The sequence below is a fragment of the Aulonocara stuartgranti genome, assembly GCF_965226115.1.
Source record: "Aulonocara stuartgranti genome assembly, chromosome: 9".
Taxonomy (NCBI): domain Eukaryota; kingdom Metazoa; phylum Chordata; class Actinopteri; order Cichliformes; family Cichlidae; genus Aulonocara; species Aulonocara stuartgranti.
The window spans coordinates 35,162,501-35,179,781 of record NC_138960.1 but is presented as its reverse complement, the minus strand read 5'-3'; the positions used below and the strand labels follow the sequence as shown (position 1 = coordinate 35,179,781).

General features: G+C 47.6%; 2 protein-coding genes across 8 annotated transcripts in view; both read left to right on the top strand.

Annotated features, from left to right (window-relative positions):
• Positions 1–18: 18 nt before the first annotated feature.
• Positions 19–6,394, top strand: tubb6 (tubulin, beta 6 class V). The gene is made up of 6 exons (XM_082546825.1): positions 19–1,544; positions 3,755–3,863; positions 3,969–4,079; positions 4,502–4,617; positions 5,234–5,362; positions 5,482–6,394. Exons 1-6 carry the CDS (start codon positions 1,488–1,490, stop codon positions 6,298–6,300), a joined length of 1,341 nt encoding a protein of 446 aa, XP_082402951.1. The 5' UTR covers positions 19–1,487; the 3' UTR covers positions 6,301–6,394.
• A 3,546-nt stretch (positions 6,395–9,940) lies between these two features.
• dipk1c (divergent protein kinase domain 1C) overlaps positions 9,941–17,281 on the top strand; it is a 49,408-nt gene continuing 42,067 nt past the window's right edge. For 2 of the 7 annotated variants that reach the window (XR_014278915.1, XM_082546809.1), the window contains exons 1-2: positions 12,121–13,113; positions 15,420–16,288. Coding sequence is in view for 6 of the 7 variants with exons in the window: in XM_082546809.1 (XP_082402935.1) it covers positions 16,064–16,288 (225 nt within the window). In the remaining variant the exon portion in view is untranslated. The other 5 variants (XM_082546810.1, XM_082546813.1, XM_082546814.1 and 2 more) reach the window with 5 other exon arrangements.

Genomic DNA, 17,281 nt, shown 5'->3' with positions numbered 1-17,281 from the left:
GTCACAGTTTGGCTTGTTTTAAGTGTATCAGTGGGTCCAGGAGAAATCTGCTTGTCCCTGATCAGGTTTGTTCCAAAGTCCACAGAGCCTCGAATCTCACCAGACGCATTTCAGAAGGAGAACTTTACCCTCCACAAAGACTCCGAGGTGATGGTAACACTGGTGAACCTGGTTATCGAGCTGCCACGCCCCTAATAATGCAAACTCCAATTGAAACAGGTGAGTTATTAAAGCATTCGTACTGCACAGGTGTTATAAAGGGGACAGTTTGTGTATCAGGCTGTAAACATGTTTAATTCTGCTGTAAAGTTTTAACGTGGCAGTCTGAGGACTGGCTCACTGCTGCCTCTGCTGGACATCAGAGGAACTCCCGTTTTTGTCTTGGCTTTATGTTCATTTTTACAGCTTTACTTTGGTTTTTTCAGACAGGATGTAGAAAATGTCTCCTGTTGCTAATTCTGCTCCCTGTGTTTCTCCGAGTCTTCCAGCAGGGGGCAGCACACCCAAACCTCTCAGCGCCTCATGTTGGCTGGAGGAGACCTTCAGAGTTGGATGTGTGGAGGCTGTGGTGCAGACACTTTTCTTTGTTTCATATGCGGCTGCAGGTTCCTGAGTGACGTAGGTCACGCCTCCTCTTCCTCCCCGCCACTGTGTCTGAAGGAGGATCGGTCACGGAGCAAAGCTCCTGTTTTACAGCCTTTGCTGTAAACTGACACTGCTGCTGGCCTCAGCAACAGCTGACCGTGCTTCATCATCATCATCCCACTCTGAGAGACGGTCTGCGCATGCTCAATCAGCTTCCAGCTCCGCGGACACCTGTTTACTCATGAGTGTTTGCTTTAACTGTCAAAGCAATTATTTTGAAAATCTGATATATGTTAAAGTTGAACATGTATCAGATTTTCAAAATAATTATACGATAATTCATCTGCGCAGCCGTGTCAGAGTTTCACAATAAAAAGAATTTAAAAAATGATTTTAAATGTCAGGATATCCGGATGAAATCCTCCACGTACTTCACCGGCGTGATCAGATTGTAGGAGTTACAAAATAAAAGCCGCAGTTTACAGAGATGCGCAAGGATGCGTTAAAGTGTCAGATTTTCAAAATAAATTCCTGCCATTTATTTCGTAGTAAGTTTAAATTCTTTCCCCTTTATCAGCTGTTCTTCTGAACAACCACGAGGAGCCTCCGTCACTCCAGCTGTTTCACGCAGACTGTCCACAGTGATCACAGCCTGCCCGAGAGCGTCCGCGTGTTTTACCTGACAGGTGGTGTTTTAAACGCAGTGGGCTCTGCTGTGAGTGTGAGCTCATTGCTGGACACAGGTTCATGCTGACTGGGACAAACTGGACCGTGACCCCCACTCCTCCCCCCCAGGGCGTGGTGACGTGAACGCGCCTGACAGGAGGAGAAGATGAAGCAGGACGCGCGCTCCCGCTCCGCAGACTCACAGCAGAGCTTCAGCGGACACACGCGGAGGAACCATGAGGGAGATCGTTCACATCCAAGCGGGACAGTGCGGGAACCAGATCGGGACCAAGGTAGGGACCGCGCCACGCTGATTCACAGCTTCGCACCTGCGGGGCGTCATGAAACGACTGTGAACAAACCAATCAGAGACACCGCGAGGGCTTCACGTACATTATCACTACCGTGGGGTTAGTGCGGGAACAGCAGAGGAGACGTGAATCACACTCGTTACTTTTTATTTAAGTAAAATCTTTCAAACGTAGCAGCGAGTGGGATGCGCCTCTGGAACCCGCTGCAGTAGAGTGCAGAGTAGAGTACAGAGTAGAGTGCAGAGTAGAGTGCAGAGTAGAGTACAGAGTAGAGTACAGAGGGAATAATAAAAGTTCATCTAGAGTACATGTGGTGAGGGAGAGAGAAGTGAACTCTGTGAGCCACCCAGAGACTATTCAAGGAATCCACAGACACACAGACACACACTTACACACACAGACACACACTTACCCACAGACACACACAGACACACACTTACACACACAGACACACACAGACACACACAGACACACACTTACACACACAGACACACACTTACACACACTTACACACACTTACACACAGACACACACAGACACACACTCTTCTCTCGGCTGGAAGTCAGAGATGAACACGCACAGATTGTTAATCTTTTTGAGTTCGTTAAAACTGTGAAGGGTAAATTGTGGAGTTTTTGTGGTTCTTCCTGGTTATTTTGTTCGTTTATTGCAACAAGCCGGTGCCTCCTTCCTGTTAGCACAGACACTGATGTGTAACAGGGTGGTGTTGGTGCAATAACGGAGCAAAGCCTCCACCTCTGTGTAAGCTTACTGACAAGGTGTCCAGGTTAGGTTGTAACTCAAAGAACGGCAGCTTCGTTCATCGAGTCGGAGACGCTAGAACGTGTCTGACACTTTGAACAAAATAAACTGTCCCAGTTGGATTGGTACCCAGTGGAGTACAGCAGGATTACAGCACTCTGAACTAGTTTCAATTCAACGATTGCAGCTCTGACAGCAACCTCAGAAAATCTTTCAAAAATAATCACTGAAAACAACAGATTAAAGGCGTGAGGCTCTCACCTCAGTGCAGCCACTCAACTCTCTAAAATCTCCCAGTTTCCTTAGAATTTACTGGCTTGTTCTTTCATTTTCTCACACTTTCCTTCCCTGTTGCCATCCGAGCTTTTAGCCTCCATCAGAATCTCCATCAGACCCACTAACTCAATCTGAGGGACTAACTCGTCCCTCAGATTGAGTTAGTGTTTTTTTTTTTAGTGTTTTTCTTCTTTCTTTTGTTTTGTTTTGGGTTTTTAGTGCATAGAAAGCTAAAAAAAAACCTACGTAGAACCTCAGACTGATTAAACAAAGCTCATTAGGTGAGAGGTATCACAGCCTGTGCTCATTTATAAGTAAAGATTTATTTTAATTTTATTTGTAATTTCAAGATTAGGCCTCAAACTTTCCTTTTTAGTGCTGGACCAGCTGACCCTGAATCCTCCCTTAGTTATGCTGCAATAGATGTAGGCTGCCGGGGACTCCCATGATGCACTGGGTGTTTCTTCTTCACTCACTATGTGTTAACAGACCTCTCTGCATTGAATCATATCTGTTATTAACCTCTGTCTCTCTTCCACAGCATGTCTTTATCCTGTCTTCCTTCTCTCACCCTAACCAATCACAGCAGATGGCCCCGCCCCTCCCTGAGCCTGGTTCTGCTGGAGGTTTCTTCCTGTTAAAAGGGAGTTTTTCCTTCCCACTGTCGCCAAAGTGCTGCTCATAGGGGGTCATATGATTGTTGGGTTTTTCTCTGTATGTGTTATTGGAGGGTCTACCTTACAATATAAAGCGCCTTGAGGCGACTGTTGTTGTGATTTGATGCTGTATAAATTAAATTGAAGTCCTTGACACATCTTTAGCCGCCCTCTTCCCATTGAACAGAGCTCTGAGTTAGCTGCGGTGGTTTTCACACGCTGCAGTATGAGGTGTCAGATCAAGTCCGTTTAATTTACAGAAATGGTTAAAATCAGGGGGTGACGCGTGCTGCATTCAGGCTTCAGTAAAATGTGGGAGAGTCTGTTTCTTACAGCTTTTATGTTCTTATAAACTAAACTTTTTGGCCTTCAGGAGGAAGCTGTGAAGGTTTTAGAGCAAACATTTAACCTTGGACATCGGTGAGTCAGTGAACGCACCACAGAGTCAGGAAGTTGCTGAATCACCAATACTTCTCTCTCTCTCTGTGACTCGCTCAGTTCTGGGAAGTGATCAGTGACGAGCACGGCATCGACCCCGCAGGGAACTATGTGGGTGACTCAAGTCTGCAGCTGGACAGAGTCAACGTCTACTACAACGAGGCCTCCTGTAAGTGCAGAGGAGAGTGAGTCACCTTCCGTTCAGGGTGATGAGATCACTTAGACTCCTGCTCAACTTTGGTGCACAAAGGTAACCACTCCCCTCTGTGTGCAGCACATAAATACGTCCCCCGGGCCGTGCTGGTCGACCTGGAACCGGGAACCATGGACAGCGTGCGCTCGGGAGCCTTCGGACAACTCTTCAGACCAGATAACTTCATCTTTGGTAACCTCAGCAGACACGATCAGAACACGCCAATCAGCTCTAAACTTATGAAGTAGTTTAGTCTCATCCTTTATCCTGATCCTGCAGAGCTGCGGGTCTTTATTTAGCAGCAGTGTTTGACCCACCTGACGAGGCCGAGCACAGAATTCCTGCTCGGCGAGCTGCAGCGAAACTTTCCAGCATTAAATCATCCGAGTAAACAGACTGACACGTCTGCAGCGTCTCTTATATAAACTATGTCTGAGCAGAAGATGAAGCAGAGGTTTCAGACACACACACACACACACACACACACACACACTCCTACTGTCCACTAGCTGAGAAATGGGTCACCACCAGCAACTGTGTGTGTGTCCATCTGTCGCAGTGATCAGTTTACATTTCACAGATGCATTTTCCCCTTTCTGATTGGCTGTCTGCAGGTCAGACAGGTGCAGGGAACAACTGGGCCAAAGGTCACTACACGGAAGGGGCGGAGCTTGTGGACTCTGTCCTGGACATAGTGAGGAAGGAGTGCGAGCACTGCGACTGTCTCCAGGTGAGTCATCTTTATGTGACCGACGCAGCCTTATTGGCTGAGTTTAACCTCAGTGGGTGGAGCTAAACCTTTTCTTCTTCAGCGTTCCTGCTTTAGTTTTTACGATTCATTGAACAACAAGATGCAGGATCATTAAAGTTTTCTCGAGACTGTGTTTTTCCTCACCGGCAGATTCACGTTTATGATTTGGACTCAAATTTCAGCTGAATTTAGTTCACGTTAGCGCTACATGCTAACAAATCTATTTGGACTCATGTTGCATGATGTTGGAAATATTTTATCCAGTCTCAGTTCTTCATCATAAATATAACGTATAGACCGTTGGGACGTTATGTTTCGGTCGTTGCAACGCTGCCAGGTCACACCTCAGACTGTGCAGGAGTTCAGCGATGCTCTGATCTGCGAGGACGCCCCCCAGGACACCATCCGTTGTCTCATTAGTGAAATTTTGGTAACGTGGACTGACTTCTGGGGTTGTTCAAGAATGTCAGTTTTCTAGTGATGGTGCCTTTAGGATAAACTGTGAACAGCATGTTTGTTCATGACACTGAGCTCCATCCTTGCACCGGTTGTCTGTCTCCTCACCGTTTACTGTAAGACGAAACTTCTCTTGCAGGGCTTCCAGCTGACTCACTCTCTGGGAGGGGGCACTGGCTCGGGGATGGGCACCCTGCTGATCAGCAAGATCCGGGAGGAGTACCCCGACCGGATCATGAACACCTTCAGCGTCATGCCCTCACCGAAGGTAGGAGGAGGAAATTTTGTCCGTCTGTCCCACATTTCCCAACGTGTTTGTTCGGATGCTTAATAAACATAAATACCGACTCGCCTCTTCTCACGTCCTGTCTGTCTTTGGTCCGTCAGGTGTCGGACACAGTGGTGGAGCCTTACAACGCCACCCTGTCGGTGCACCAGCTGGTAGAAAACACAGATGAGACCTACTGCATCGACAACGAGGCCCTTTACGACATCTGCTTCCGCACTCTTAAACTCACCACCCCCACCTACGGCGACCTCAACCACCTGGTGTCAGCCACCATGAGCGGCGTGACGACCTCGCTCCGTTTCCCCGGACAGCTCAACGCAGATCTCCGCAAGCTGGCCGTGAACATGGTTCCTTTCCCCAGGCTGCACTTCTTCATGCCGGGGTTTGCTCCTCTGACAGCGCGGGGCAGCCAGCAGTATCGAGCGCTCACTGTTCCCGAGCTCACCCAGCAGATGTTTGACGCCAGGAACATGATGGCGGCTTGCGACCCTCGCCACGGACGCTATCTGACCGTGGCCACCGTCTTCCGGGGGCCCATGTCCATGAAGGAGGTGGACGAGCAGATGCTGAATATCCAGAACAAGAACAGCAGCTACTTCGTGGAGTGGATCCCCAACAACGTGAAGGTGGCCGTCTGCGACATCGCTCCCCGAGGGCTCAAGATGGCCGCCACCTTCATCGGCAACAGCACCGCCATCCAGGAGTTGTTCAAGCGGATCTCTGAGCAGTTCTCGGCCATGTTCCGCCGAAAGGCGTTTCTGCACTGGTTCACCGGCGAGGGCATGGACGAGATGGAGTTCACGGAGGCGGAAAGCAACATGAACGACCTGGTGTCCGAGTACCAGCAGTACCAGGAAGCCACTGCCAACGACGGCGAGGAGAACTTTGAGGACGAGGAGGATGAGATCAACGAGTAAGAGTATGGAGGACCACAAGAGCCACACGTATCGAAATAAAGAAATCTGTGCTTAAATAATGAATTGTACAATAAATTCTGCATTTGTAAATTCATTCATGAATTCATTTTTACATTATTTATTCCAACATTACTAAAGTAATTTCTTATTTAATAATTTTATTTTAAATAAAAACATTATTTTTAAATATATTTTTAAAATGAATTATTAATCCATTAATAAATACTTCAAATTGAAAATGAATTTCACAAAAGAAGAATTAAACATTGAAAACCTCGTCTCAAACACCGTTTTTGAATTACATATTAAAAACAGATGTTTGTTAAAACACGAAAAGAGAAACGAGTTAAATGGTTTCTGGCACTTAAAAGGGCGATTCCACTCATTGTGTTTGTACAAAGGCCGTTCAGCCCCGGGATTTACACTGGGCTCCACGCGGACATGTGAAGAATGAAGGTGCAGTGAAACGTAGAGCTGGACCTCCCAGTGTGCACCTGCCTGACCACCTGTGAAGGTAACGTGGCTAACGCTAGCATCACCGCACGTAGCCCCGTTGTTTAAAGCTCATCTTAGTTCATGAAAGTTTTACGTCGCAGGAGGACAGAGTGCAGTGCGACGTGGACGCACAACTCTGTGAAAACGACTGAAAACACCAGTGTGGACGCGGAGCGTTTTCAGACGTATCCAGGCGAGTGTGGGCGGAGCCTGTGTTTCACCTGATGGGTACAATGTTGCTGCTGCTGCTGATGGTGCTGCAGGGCGGGGCTGTGCTGATCTGAGACTGCAGACATTAAAATAGGAGCTGATTGAACAATAATAAAATGCAAAGATTTGTTGCCTTGTGGTTTCACCAATTTTAAAAACCAAAAAACTGTAGAAAATAAACTGGGCTCTGCCTGTGCCTCACTCTGTGCCTCACTCTGTGCCTCACTCTGTGCCTCACTTTGTGACTCACCCTGTGCCTCACCCTGTGCCTCACTCTGTGACTCACTCTGTGCCTCACTCTGTGCCTCACCCTGTGCCTCACTCTGTGACTCACTCTGTGCCTCACCCTGTGCCTCACTCTGTGCCTCACTCTGTGACTCACCCTGTGCCTCACCCTGTGCCTCACCCTGTGCCTCACTCTGTGACTCACTCTGTGCCTCACCCTGTGCCTCACTCTGTGCCTCACTCTGTGACTCACCCTGTGCCTCACCCTGTGCCTCACCCTGTGCCTCACTCTGTGACTCACTCTGTGACTCACTTTGTGCCTCACCCTGTGCCTCACCCTGTGCCTCACTCTGTGACTCACTCTGTGCCTCACTCTGTGCCTCACCCTGTGCCTCACTCTGTGACTCACTCTGTGCCTCTCTTCCTCCTTCGTCTCCTCATCTCATCTGTCACTCTCCACTTGCTGTCCGTCTGAGAACAAGGCACAGTTTACTGTTGCGTTAAAGTATTATTTAATCATCCACACTTAAAAATTCTTGCACCTAATCCATAATAAAGTTATAAGAGAAAAATGTTAGAACATTGCAGCTGTGTTGTTGTTATCCTTGAACACCTCTGCAACGCCACAACCTGTGTCACTGAGGCCTGTGCTCTTTTTAATCCAGCCTCACACAGCTCCTGTTTCCTCCTCGTGTCCTTACAGCACAATGTTATGAGTAATCGTTTTGTACCATCTCCAGAATACTGTTTATACTACAGCCACGAGTTTGCATCAGAATACTCCCCTTTTCATGTATTCCTGGTGCTATAATAATAAAGTAATCAATATAAAATGAAGTATTTATGATGATTCAATTTGTTTGATCCACTCTGTGCAGACACAAAGTTTATTAAATGTTTAAACTTTAGAGATACAATAATGTTGCTGCTGTAAAATCAGCATTTTGTCCTATTTGAAATATTTATAAAGCACCAAATCACCATTTTACACGACTTATTTTTAACACTTTACATGAGCGTATTTTTAAATTCTAATAGTTTCAGTGGGCTCACTAGTGGTGGCTAAACGAGAACGAAGACTCCCAAATCCCGTCACTGTTGGCTTCTCTGCTGAAGGTCCTGGATCCAGGAGCAGAGCTGAACCTGAACAGGCCCAGGGGGAAGTGAAGGGCGTTCAGAGTTTATCTTTTCTCCAAAAAATGACATTTTACACATTTCTACATAAAAATATGAACATTTGTCGATTTAAGAAGTGCAGAACGGCGCCGGTGCCTGTTTTAAAGTGTGAGACTTGTAATGCATCAGCGATGGTTCGCTCAGCTGTTGTTTCCAAAACTGTGCGCGTCGCTGTTTCAGGACCTGAGCGGGCCTCGCCGTGCAGACAAACACCGATGAGCCGCTTAATCTCCGGGGCCGGCGCTCTGTGTGCGAGACTTGATTTCCCAGCACTTCTGTTTGTGCTCGCAGAGCCGCCGCGCCCGTGTGCGCTCGGGCACAAAGAGGCTTCGTGTCTGTGGATCTGCGGCTCTTTGTCTGCACCGGGTTTCAGCAGAGTCGGCGCGTCACCTGAAACATCAGCGTGCTGAGTCCTCAGATCATCCGTGAGCAGTTTTGCACTGAGCCTGGCTCTGCTCAATTATTCATATCATGACATCACCCAGGAGACTGTAGGGACCGCCCTCCTCCACCTACCTGTGCCTGTCCGTGAGGGGGAGGAGCTCCTCACACCTCCGTGGACTTTGATTTCTCTCATGAACATTTTTAAAGACGTGCCTTTGCATCTGTGTTTGTTTATAATGAGAGTAAATGTAAACGTGATGTGTTGTTTGTGGGTCTTTGATCGTGTGGAATATTTCTGCTGCTGCAGCTGAAATCCAACACTTTAGTTTTTTCTTTCTATTTGTTTAACGTGGAAACTTTAAACGTGGTCACAGGACGTCTCCGGTCCAATAACAGTGCAGGTGTTTGGCAGCAGTGATGAGTCTGACCTTCACCAGCAGAGGGATCTAATAAATAAGAGTGACGGCGGTTTCTTCATCTATAAAAGCTGAGCGGTTTCCTCTGTTACTGCCCGCAGAAGGTAAATGAATGTAAGAGCTGGTTTTGTTTAGTTTTTGTTACTTTTAAATCATGAGGAGGAGAAGGAGGAGGAGGGGGGTTGTTGGGATAAGTTCTCATGATAAGAACAGGCTGTGAGAGCAGCTGACTCACAGTGATGGAGACACCCAGAGTCTGAGCAAACGGATGATCCAGCTAAGAAAAGACGTTCATCTGTTTGTATTTTTGCTTTGTAAGGTCAGAATCTTCTAGTATTTTTAGATATTTCAGGTGCTTTCAACCATTTCAGGTTAAAGTTTAGCCTGGTTATAACAGACAGCAGATTTCAGGTCCATCTGCAGGATCCTCCTCCTCTCCAGACGAAGATCCAATCACACCTGAGGAACAAACTGCTGCTCAGGTGACCCAGCACGAGGTGAATCACCGCGTTCAGACATATCACAGGTTTATTTATTATTAAACAGCATTTTAATTCTGACACTCTCACACAGGGAAAGGTTTCGAGCTCTTTGATGATATTTTTAGGTGAACTGGGAGAATCGTTCTGAATATGGACGCAGACTCCCTGTGACTGTCGTATCTGACCAATAGGAGGTGCTGCAACACAACATCTGTATCTCCAGTAATCAGCAGGCGACCTGTCCAAGGTGTAGATGCATTCAGGGAGCGTTTGAAGGGCGGCTGCAGGAGGTGAAGCCGATTATTCCACGTCCCTCCTGGTTTAAACAGCGTGGGTACTTTCTCTTTTTCTTCTCTCCTGCAAAACAAAACCTGAACCTGAAGGTTAAAATGTGCTGAGACATGAACTTTTAAGGACGTACCTGTGAGTTAAGAAGCTGGGCCTAATGAGCAGGCCTCGGGTAATTGCTGCAGTTAATAAGGAGGCTCAGCTGAGATGGAGTGCCAGAGGCTGCACAGCCTGCAGGTCTAATTGGCAATTAGAGCGACGCGGAGCTCTGCTGGGCTTCTCCTGCAGGTTTAGTTGGGACAAAGTTTCGTTTTTGTTTTGTCGGATTTCCTCTGAGCGTGACGAGCTGCACTTTCCACACCTGGCACCAATTTTCAGCTTTCAGCATCAGTTTCTGATAGAAGTGTAATGAGTTTACACTGCTAGGACCCATTTAAGCCTCCCCTCTGAGTCAGACTGCAGTGAGCCGATCATTCAGTCTGATATCAGAACGCTTTCTGTGTCCTGATTGGAGGATTTACCTGATGTAATGTGTCACCTGGTTTAAATAGCTCAGATCTTCCTCACATTCAGATTGCGCATCAGCGATTATTTAAAGGAATGATGAAGATCTCAGTAACACTTCAGGTTAGTTTGCAAACTCAGTTCAGGAGATATATGATGGTTCAGTTAAAGGAGCAACAGCACAAACATCACAGATTTACTTTGTCACTCGCTGAGAACAGTCGTCGTTTAGGTTTGACAGCATTTCCAGTAGATGATGTCAGATGTTTCCTCCTGCCTGGCAGCTCCATCTTCACCATCCTCCCTCCTCCATCTCAGCCTGTCTGACTCTGAGCTGTCCCTCTGATGGACTCAGAGGGACAGCTCAGTTAGTGGTGGTTGTGCTTTATAAAAATATGAAACATAAATCACCGGAGCCTCTCGGTGCCGTCTTACAGCAGCTCAGCTTTCTTTATTGTGTGTTTCAGGTTTGCTAATCTCAGATTATTTAACCTTCTTCAGCCTGTATACAGGTGCTGCTGCTCTGCAACCACGTCCACCTCCACCCACCTCCCCTTTAATGCTTTCTGATCTCCTGCTGTTAGTGACGCTCGCTTTGCTCTGAGCGGGGCAGGAAGTGAACCTGGAAAATATGAATAAGTGTAAATGGAATAAAAAGACTATTTAACTTCTACGTCAGCTCTGTCACCAGCTCCTTATGGTGCAGGTGAGAGTTTGATGACCAGTCACAGGGATGATGCTGAGTCTGCTGCAGCTCTGTTAAGTTTATAACAGATAGTTCTGGCCTCTGAACACCAGCAGCGCTCCAGCAGCCTCCCACGGTCGTGGCCACACATCTTTTGGTTTGCTGGATCCACTCCTGCTTCATCAGAAAACCCAGATGATCAGTTTGCAGACTTTTCTAGTCACCTTTTAAGGACTGAGCACAGATTCTCAATGGGATTAAAGACCGGGGAGTTTCCTGGCCTCGGATGCAAATTGTTAATTTTCTGATCTCAGAGCCGCTTAGTGTTGAGTTTAGCCTCGAGACGCGGCGCTCCATCAGGCTGGAAAATGCACAGACTCCAGAACGCTCCTGGATCTGTGGGAGAGGCTGGTCATCGAGGATGTTTGTGGTGTGGTCAGTGCTTAAAAAGCTGAAACCTGTGATCAGCGTGGAGCTGTGGCATCCCCATCAGTCAGCGGTTGGCTCAGAGGCTGATGTTCAGCATGCACAGACCTGCAGACGTTCTAAAGAAGAAAGGTCACCACGTCTCAGCTGAATTTTGAACGTTTTTTCTGAGCTGTCTTTAAACATCGATTATCCTTCAATAAATCACAGAAACATGCAAAGAACTCAAACTAAGTTCTGTGAGGAGCAAACGCTGGGCGTGAGGAGTGAATGCAGCTCAAAGCTGTGTGAAGTCTCTCTTCTGTTTCACGTTGTATTTTGACATATCTGCATTTTCACACATGTCAGAGGGAATTTGAACAAAGATAATAAAAACCAACACCTGTAATTATTAGACCCGTTTATCCATCAGCATGTTTGGGCTTTTCTGCCCTCTAGTGGCCACAAATAACTAAATGCACCTTTAATTTTGGACCCTGAGGCGTCAAACAAAGCATCGAGCTGCTGCTGCCCTCTTCTTATGTTCGCACAACTTTATTGGCTTTTTTACAAATGAGGCAATTACGAACACGCCACGAGGCTGCGCCCCCCAGCAGAGGGAGGGAGGCCGGGACAGAAAAGGAAAGGGAGATAAATGGGGGGAGAGCTTTTAATTTGGCGAGCCTCGGTAGAGCTGCAGAAGAGAGGGAGGGGGAGTATAAGAGTATTTAAGAGAAGGGGGGTGAGGAGGAGGAGCTGCTTTAAAGCTTCATCGGACTTTTTTGTCCCACAACATGAGCAAACACAGCTGAGGAATAAAGAGAGGAAGCAGACTGAAGGGAGGAAGGAAGGGAACGAGGACGAACGAACAAGCCTGAGTGCGACACACACACACACACACACACACACACACACACACACACACACACACACACACACAGAGAGAGACACACACACACACACACACACACACGCTCTCTCTCTCTCTCTCTCGCGCGCGCGCGGCACACTGAGAGAGCGAGGAGGAGCAGGAGGAGGCAGCACTCTGAGGAGAAACCAGCGGCTCTGGAACAGCGGAGGAGTGCCGGAGCGGCGGCTGCCTGTCAGACCGGAGTCAGGGCTCACAGACCCCCTCGTCCCCAGGTGCAGCAGAAACCTGCACCTCCTGCTGCTCTCAGAGACACAGCCGAGAGTTTCTGCTGAAACACAGAAGAGTGGAGGAGCTGCAGACCTCAGGTCTGCTGGGTGGCTGGGTGGATCGTTTCAGCAGCTGCTGCACATTTTGGAGTCTCATCAGCTCAGAGGAAAACTTTGGGATTATTTCAGTCTTTAAAATAAGAAGACAGGGAAAATCATCATCACCTGAGGGGGCGAGAAGAAACACCAGCGGAGGAAAAAAAGAGCAGAAGAAGTGCCAGTGTGCACGTTTGTGCAAAGGTTTAATCATCTGGAAGAAAAGCTTTCATGAGTTGAGCCTGGCTGGAGGCTTTTGTCATGGCAGCCGGCTGCAGAGCTTCCTGAGCGTCGACACAACAGTTTAACGGTGAGCGGCAAGATTTCATATCGTCTCTGTTTATTTCTCTTTCAGTGTAAATCAAGGTCACTGCATCATTTCAGACTTCAGACACGCCCAGTAAAAGTGCCGTTTATGCCCTGTCACAGTCAGACCTGGAGCTGCGCTTTAGTGTTTCAGTGAGAACAACAGGAACGCAAACGCACTGGTATCATCGTGAGAAGTGCAGCGACGCTCGAACAGCTGCTGCTCAAACACGTTTGTGGGAGAAGCTCCAGCAGGCGCTCTGTGAGTGACGATGGTCTGCAGGGCAGCAGAGCTTCAGCACCTGTTGCATCGATGGATGCAGACCTGCTGCGAGCTCCAGGCACGTCCAGCCGAAGCAGAATTGATTTCTTGATGAGTCTGTTGTTTGTATCAGTCATCACTGCTGAAGAAAAAGGAAGATTTCAGCTTAAATGTGTTGCTCAGTTATAAACTTGATCCACACTGTGATGTATCGGCCGCCTCCAGAGTGATGAATGGCTGTGCTCTGCTCCTCGCATCAAAATGAACTTCATGCTTGGTGAACAGTTCTAGCGATGCAACTTCTTCCAGCTTCCTTGGATTTCCTTCGAATATCAATCAGGTACTGGTGTCACCTTCAGCCTTTGTTTAAGCTTTTCAGACTCTGTGTCTCAAATACATCCAAGAAAAAACGATTAACAATAATCAGGCCTCTCATCTTAATGGCCTCACGGTACCGTATCAGCCTATCAGAGCGCTGCAGGCTCGCTGGTTGTTCCTGGCGATCTGAATCCTCCTCAGTCACGCTGCTTTCTGCTCGTTATGTGTCTCTGCGTCCTTCTGTGGTCCTGAAAGCTTTTTATCATTCAAAGCTTCAAATCTTCTTTTATTTAATTTAAACAAGCCACAGAAATCCTTTGTGGCTGTTGTCGGCCTCTCAACCAGAAACAAGCTGCTGGTTAGTTTTGTCTTCATCTGTTTCCACAGTGATGGACAAACAGTGCATTGTTTGGCTAATGACGTCAGCCTGCTGTGGGACTTCCCATGATGCACTAAGCACTCTTCACACCCCCAGCCCCATTTCCTGTCTCCCTTTAACCAGTTATTGCAGATGTTGCTCGGCCAGATGTCTCTTCCTGTTAAAATGGATTTCTTCCTCCCCACAGTCGAGTGACTGCCAGAGGATGCTGTCGTTTGTCACCGCCGTTGGGAATTCTGTGTGTGCCGTAAAGCTGTCGTCGTCGGAGCGTTTCATTTGTCCACAGTCGGAGTCCTTTGCAAACATACAGACACAAGCTGTTCGTGTAGCGTGTGAAATCCGTGCTAACGCAGTGAAGTCAAGTGTAGTAAAATATTTGCTGGTAAAAAATGATGGCGGCCCCTCTGAGGAGGACGTTGCATCTCAGAGCAGATCCGCCCCTGCCGAGCTGTAAAATCTCTGCTGAGAACTGCTGTCGTTTGTTTCCCACCAAGTACGCAGCATCATTAAAGCGCTTCATGATTTATGGAGGTGTTTACGCTCTGGCAGGGTCGGTTTATTTCAGAGACGCTGCCGTCTGCTTTAATTTCAGAAAAGTGGCTCGAAGTACATCGATGTTCAAAACCAAACTCCGAGAACTCGAACATCCACCCGCCAGTGGAGAGGAGCAGGTATCAGCTGCTCCGTCTGCAGCAGCGTCCTCTCCTCCACCCAGCCTCCCATCAACAACACCTGGATGGTGCTCATCATCTGGACTTCTGATCCCAGCGAGCTCTGCTGACCGCCTGACTCTCAAACATGTTTGTGTTTCTGCTGCGGCTGTCGGGTTTCTTCATGCCCCGGATGCTTCAGAGAGAGCGACCGCAGCCACAAGCTTTAATGAGTCTCTGCAACATTTCTGCAGCGTTTACAAACGAAGGCGCTGCTCTGTCACTGAGCAGGAAGCACATGAACCCAGGCGAGCAGCTCTCAGGCTTCCTCAAGCAGATGAAGAAGACGCGTTCGTGAGCTTTGTCTACAGAAACATCTGCGCTCTTCGGTGGGGAAAGAGAACCTTCCTTTTAAACGTTCTGGAGATGTCACCGTTTCTGGAGGAATGGCTTTTTAAAAACTCGTGATTTAAAACATGACAAGCTCCTGAAATTGAATGTTTGATTCTGGGAACTTCCTTGAATGCCGCCTGCCATCCTTTCTTTAGATTCAAATCCCTCCTCTCACAGCTTCATCAGGGTCTTCCTCACTGTTGTTTCTTTGTATGAATTCACTTTCTGTTTTTCCTCTCATTAAATCCTCGTCTCCAGAATCCAGAGCTGCAGTCTGTTCAACTTTTTTCTCTCTGAATGTTTTTCAGGGACATTTTTCAGCTCGACAGCGAGACGACCACAAGAGCTGCCGACGCCACGAGGAGGTGACGCGAGGACAGTGGAGACGCAGATCTGTGGGGCTGAGCGAGTGTGCGTGCAGATGCCACACGGCGCTGCAGACGAGCTCGGACGCCCGTGTCACGGAGCTCGAAGGCGACTCCTCGGATTTCTCTCGCTGACTCTGTGAGTGGAAAATAAATCAGCAGGTTGGATATGAAACAACACAACGGCATCGAGCACAAACAAAGCTTCAGATCGTTCCTGCAGAGCTGGGCTGTGTGTCTGTGATGAGCACAAACTGTCGTGTCGTTTTCAGGCTCTTTCAGGACAAACTGGTGGGTCACTGAGTGTCCAGCGACGCTCTGGACCTGACATCACAGAAGAGCATCGCTCTGAAAGGAGGCCGGCGAACACCTGCTTCTTGTTTTCGGACTGGAACATGGCAGTGACACAGAGTTTGTCTCGCTTACGAGAGACGAGCTGAACTTTTAAAGGGAACATTCAAAATTACGAAACTACAAATCAAACGTACTGAAACATTCGGATGTTTCAGAATCTGTTCCTAGCTGAATATTCAGAGGACGCTTTGAGGATCGTTTCTGACTGACGGCGCCCTGCAGCATCCACCGCCATGCTCCCAGGAGGGCTGGGGTCCGGCGGAGGGGGTCGTGGCGGCGGCGGCCTGTGCCTGCTCCGGTGGCTGGGCCTCAGGCTGTGGTCTCGTCGGGGGACACTGGTCTTCGCTCTGCTCTGGTTCGGGTCCTGGTTGTTCCTGAACGGCCTGGTTCTGGTCCACAGGACCATCCTGTCTGACTTCTGCACCGACGACAAGAGCAAGAGGATCCTACAGAGACTGGTGAGTCAGTCCAGGCCTTCAGTTAGCACAGGAGTCTGGTTTTTGTGGTGGGGTTGGGTGGATGTGCACACCTGTGTGTGGCTCAGGAGATGGAGCAGGGCCTGTGATTGGAAGGTTGGTGGTGCTGAAGCCTGAGCTGCTCCTGAGGTGTGAATGCAGGTTTATGAAGGTTCAATGTTGTCTATCAGTCAAAGTTTAGCTTTTTTTTCTGAGGGGGGGGTATGATGGAAACGACCACAGAGCAGCAGCAGCAGCAGTGTACACTGGGAAACAGAGTTTTCTCTTTGTTTTCCTGAGATTAGATTAATGGGTTTGTTTTAAATGTGACTGTGATCAGAATCACTACAATCCCTGCTGCAGATGCTGAAGGAAGACGTTTGCAGAGACATTACAGAGTCCTCTAATAATAATAATAATAATAATAATAATAATAATAGTAATAATAATAATACTCTCAAAAAGTTAAGTTTGCAGTATTAGGGGCGTGGCCTCTGTGACTGACAGGTGGATGGTGACCAGAGATGGGCAGTAACGCGTTACTGTAATCTGATTACTTTTTTCAAGTAACGAGTAACTTAAGGGATTACTATTGCAAAAACGGTAATTAGATTACCGTTACTTTCCCGTAGGAACGCTGCGTTACTGCGTTACTAAAACCGTGATTTTTTGCGAGAATGTCTCGTGACAGTGACGTAAGCGAGTGCGCCGTTAGTGACAACAGCTGTGTGCAGATCAACAATGGATCATATATCGAGTGCGGGAGAGAGTATGAACGTGCAGCGTTTAAAGCGTGGAAGTACTGACCTTACTTTGAATTTGATTCCATAAAAAGTGACAAAAACATTAGTGTCCGCTTTATTTTATGTGCAGGAATGTGCAGAAAATAGGTTTAAATGTTAAACTAATTTATTCAAGTCAGAGAATGGTGCATATAATTACATTTTTGCTTGATGCATAAAGTTAAAAGATTAAAACTAATAAAACAAGTTTTAA